Source organism: Vulpes lagopus, chromosome 6 (assembly GCF_018345385.1).
Source record: "Vulpes lagopus strain Blue_001 chromosome 6, ASM1834538v1, whole genome shotgun sequence".
In the NCBI taxonomy this organism is placed as follows: domain Eukaryota; kingdom Metazoa; phylum Chordata; class Mammalia; order Carnivora; family Canidae; genus Vulpes; species Vulpes lagopus.
In genome coordinates, this window is record NC_054829.1 from 47363665 (window position 1) to 47366691 (window position 3027).

General features: G+C 44.7%; 1 protein-coding gene across 1 annotated transcript; it reads left to right on the forward strand.

The window, feature by feature from the left end:
- Positions 1-640: 640 nt before the first annotated feature.
- On the forward strand, positions 641-2622 carry RPS29 (ribosomal protein S29). The gene is made up of 3 exons (XM_041757674.1): positions 641-800; positions 1034-1133; positions 2494-2622. Exons 1-3 carry the CDS (start codon positions 739-741, stop codon positions 2500-2502), a joined length of 171 nt encoding a protein of 56 aa, XP_041613608.1. The 5' UTR covers positions 641-738; the 3' UTR covers positions 2503-2622.
- Positions 2623-3027: the final 405 nt, after the last annotated feature.

Consider the following 3027-nt stretch of genomic DNA (forward strand, 5'->3'; position numbering starts at 1 on the left):
CGTTGACTCTTAATTATTACAGCTGACTCTAAGTGATTTGTTAATTTGTCCCAGCAGGTGTCAGTGGTGAGTCGAAGCAAAATCCTTTTTTACAAGCGTAAAACTTTAATTTAAAAACATGAATTGGTCAGGAAATGAAAAAATAGATCACAAGATTATGTGTTTCTCAAAGGTTCAAAATTCATTTTTTGGGGGGGGCCTCAACAAAAGAGACGGGGTCTCGCTATGTTGCCCAGGCTGGAGTGCAGTGGCTATTCACAGGCGCGATCCCACTACTGATCAGCACGGGAGTTTTGACCTGCTCCGTTTCCGACCTGGGCCGGTTCACCCCTCCTTAGGCAACCTGGTGGTCCCCCGCTCCCGGGAGGTCACCATATTGATGCCGAACTTAGTGCGGACACCCGATCGGCATAGCGCACTACAGCCCAGAACTCCTGGGCTCAAGCGATCCTCCTGCCTCAGCCTCCCGAGTAGCTGGGACTACAGGCGCGCGCCACCGCGCCCGGCGCTCGGAAGCAGCGCAAGTCGACACTAGAGGCTGAGTTGCGATGACGTCATCAGCCGGGCCGGCCTAGAATGCTTCCAAGACCGCTCGATTCACTCCCTCCACACAGCGTAGCCGCACAGCGCTCGCGTCATTTGTCAGCATTGCATTCTGGGTAAACTGTCTGAAAAATTTGAAGAGCGCATGCGTTCTCAGGTTTCTTCCTTTTGCCTCGTTGCATCCGAAAGAGCAAGATGGGTCACCAGCAGCTCTACTGGAGCCACCCGAGGAAGTTTGGCCAGGGCTCTCGTTCTTGGTGAGCAACAGAGTGTGGCTTTAAGGAAGGGTTGCACTGGGTTGTGACGCGGCCAGAACTCTAATGGAGGGGAGCCCGCGCGGCGTGTGGGGTTAGGCCGACCGTGGAGCTGGGACTGCCGCCATTACAGGCCTCTGACGGGTCGGGGAAGACGGGCGGTGCGGGTGGTTGCCCCCGAGTGTGGAATCCTTCCATTTCTGCGACCTGCAGTAACGCCGTCTCTTTTCTTATAGCCGCGTCTGTTCAAACCGGCACGGTCTGATCCGGAAATACGGCCTCAACATGTGCCGCCAGTGTTTCCGTCAGTACGCCAAGGATATAGGCTTCATTAAGGTGCGCGGCCGCGGATGCCGTACTCCCGGTCCTGTGAGCGCGGAACGTTCGGAGACTTCCTTTTTTGAGCCTTCGAACAACATCGTCTTGCTCTTTGTCTTAGTTGATAGCAGGGCTTTTGGGGGTATCGGACGGCACTGTTAAAATAGTTTTGGCAGTCAGGGTAATGGGATAGGAGGGTGTAGACTTTAAAATTCCTTTTTCACTAGTCTGTCAGTTTTAGGAACCAAAATTAAGTTTTGGATCTCTTTAATCGTATCCAGACATTGTCCAGCAAAAGAAACGTGTTGGCTACTGCCCCGAGTTGTGGAATAGCATCATATACTGGAATGGGCTTGGGGAGTGGGGCCCAGATAGACCTTGTTAGGATTCAGATAGAAGTCTCCCTATTTAGCTCTCTTGAGACCAGTCACATGAAGTTACGTTTCTGCCTGAGAAAAATAAATTGCAAAGTTGTTGCAAAAAGTAGTTTGCATACATAGAGAGAGCTGTCTTGAGTCCTAAAAATCAGTTAAGTGGTAGTGTTTTTTTTTTCCTCTGGCGAAAACTACCACTTTGTTGGGTCTTTGAGATAGTCACTGACGTTAATGTATGATCTCTGGTAGACACAAAGTATCTTAAGTTTAGAGTTTTTTTTAGTTTTGGCCACTTAGTATATATACTAAAAGCTTGTTGCAGTATGGAGGTTCCTGTATATCTCACTCAGTGGGAGGTGGTGAGTGTATCAGTGATGAGAGTGGACTCAGGCTCTTGATCTAATAACTTGTGTCCCCAGTTTTTCACAGGTTAAGATTAAATGGGTTAATTTACGAGTGGCTCCTATAGTAGTGTCTGTCACACATTGAGTACCAAAATACTAGCTGTGTGATTAGTTACCTACTTAATAACCACCCTGAGGTTTTGGTAAAGATCATTTTATGTAGTATTTTTCTAGTGGAAAATTCTGTTGAGGGAAGAAGTGAGAATAACAGTACTAAAGTTAACAGAATTGTTGTCGGGACACCCGGGTGGCTCAGCGGTTGAGCCTCTGCCTTTGACTCGGGGTGATCTCGTGGTCCAGGGTCGAGTGCCACATTGGGCTTCCTGGGTGGAGCCTTGTTTCTCCATCTGCCTGTGTCTCTGCCTTTCTGTTTCTCATGAATAAATAAAATCTTTAAAATATATATAATTGTTGTTTGTGGAACAGCTTGTTGTGGGCATTCGGTAAATATTTAAGCTATTTTGAGATTGGTAGCTAGCTTGGGTGGGTCAAATTTCCAGTTTAAACCTCATTCTTCATAATAAGAACCAGTGTTGGTGAGAATAAAATGAGTATTTAAACGTTTTCAATTAATTTATTTCCTGTCTGCTTCTTTTTCAGTTGGATTAAGTGAACTTCCTTGAATGGGTCATCCAAGATACCTACCTTAACTGCAGATGTCCAAGATACCTACTTTGATGCCAACTCATTGTACATAAAATAAAAATACTCCAATTATGAGTGTTTTAATGTGACTGGAATGGTCATTTGATTTTGGAAATCTCATTTTTAAAACGTACTTATTTTCTCAGTGGGTTTATCTTCAACATAATGTGGTTTAATTTCCCTCAGTTATATCACTATTCATGCTAAACTGATAAAAATGCCAGTGTTTTTATATTTCAAAAACAACAAATCCTGTTACGTCCATGGGAGCCAAATTTGGACTGTGTGTGCAATTTGGGTTGCCCCAGAATATTTTTTTTGGTTACATAAGGTGACTTGTATATTTAGGATCCAGTATATAACCCGAGACAACTGTCTTAAGTAAGTAATTAATTTGCTCCATGAGCTAGGCAGTAGAAGTAAAACTACTGAAATATGTTTGTTTTTTGAGTTTTTTTTTTTTTGTTGTTGTTGTTTTACTGAAATCCC

What these genes read in the sequence shown, in the direction of transcription:
- RPS29 (XM_041757674.1), top strand. Translation starts at nt 739, where the DNA reads ATGGGTCACCAGCAGCTCTACTGGAGCCACCCGAGGAAGTTTGGCCAG. An exon ending in GGCCAGGGCTCTCGTTCTTG is followed by an intron (nt 801 to 1,033) that starts GTGAGCAACAGA and finishes CTTTTCTTATAG; the next exon opens with CCGCGTCTGTTCAAACCGGC.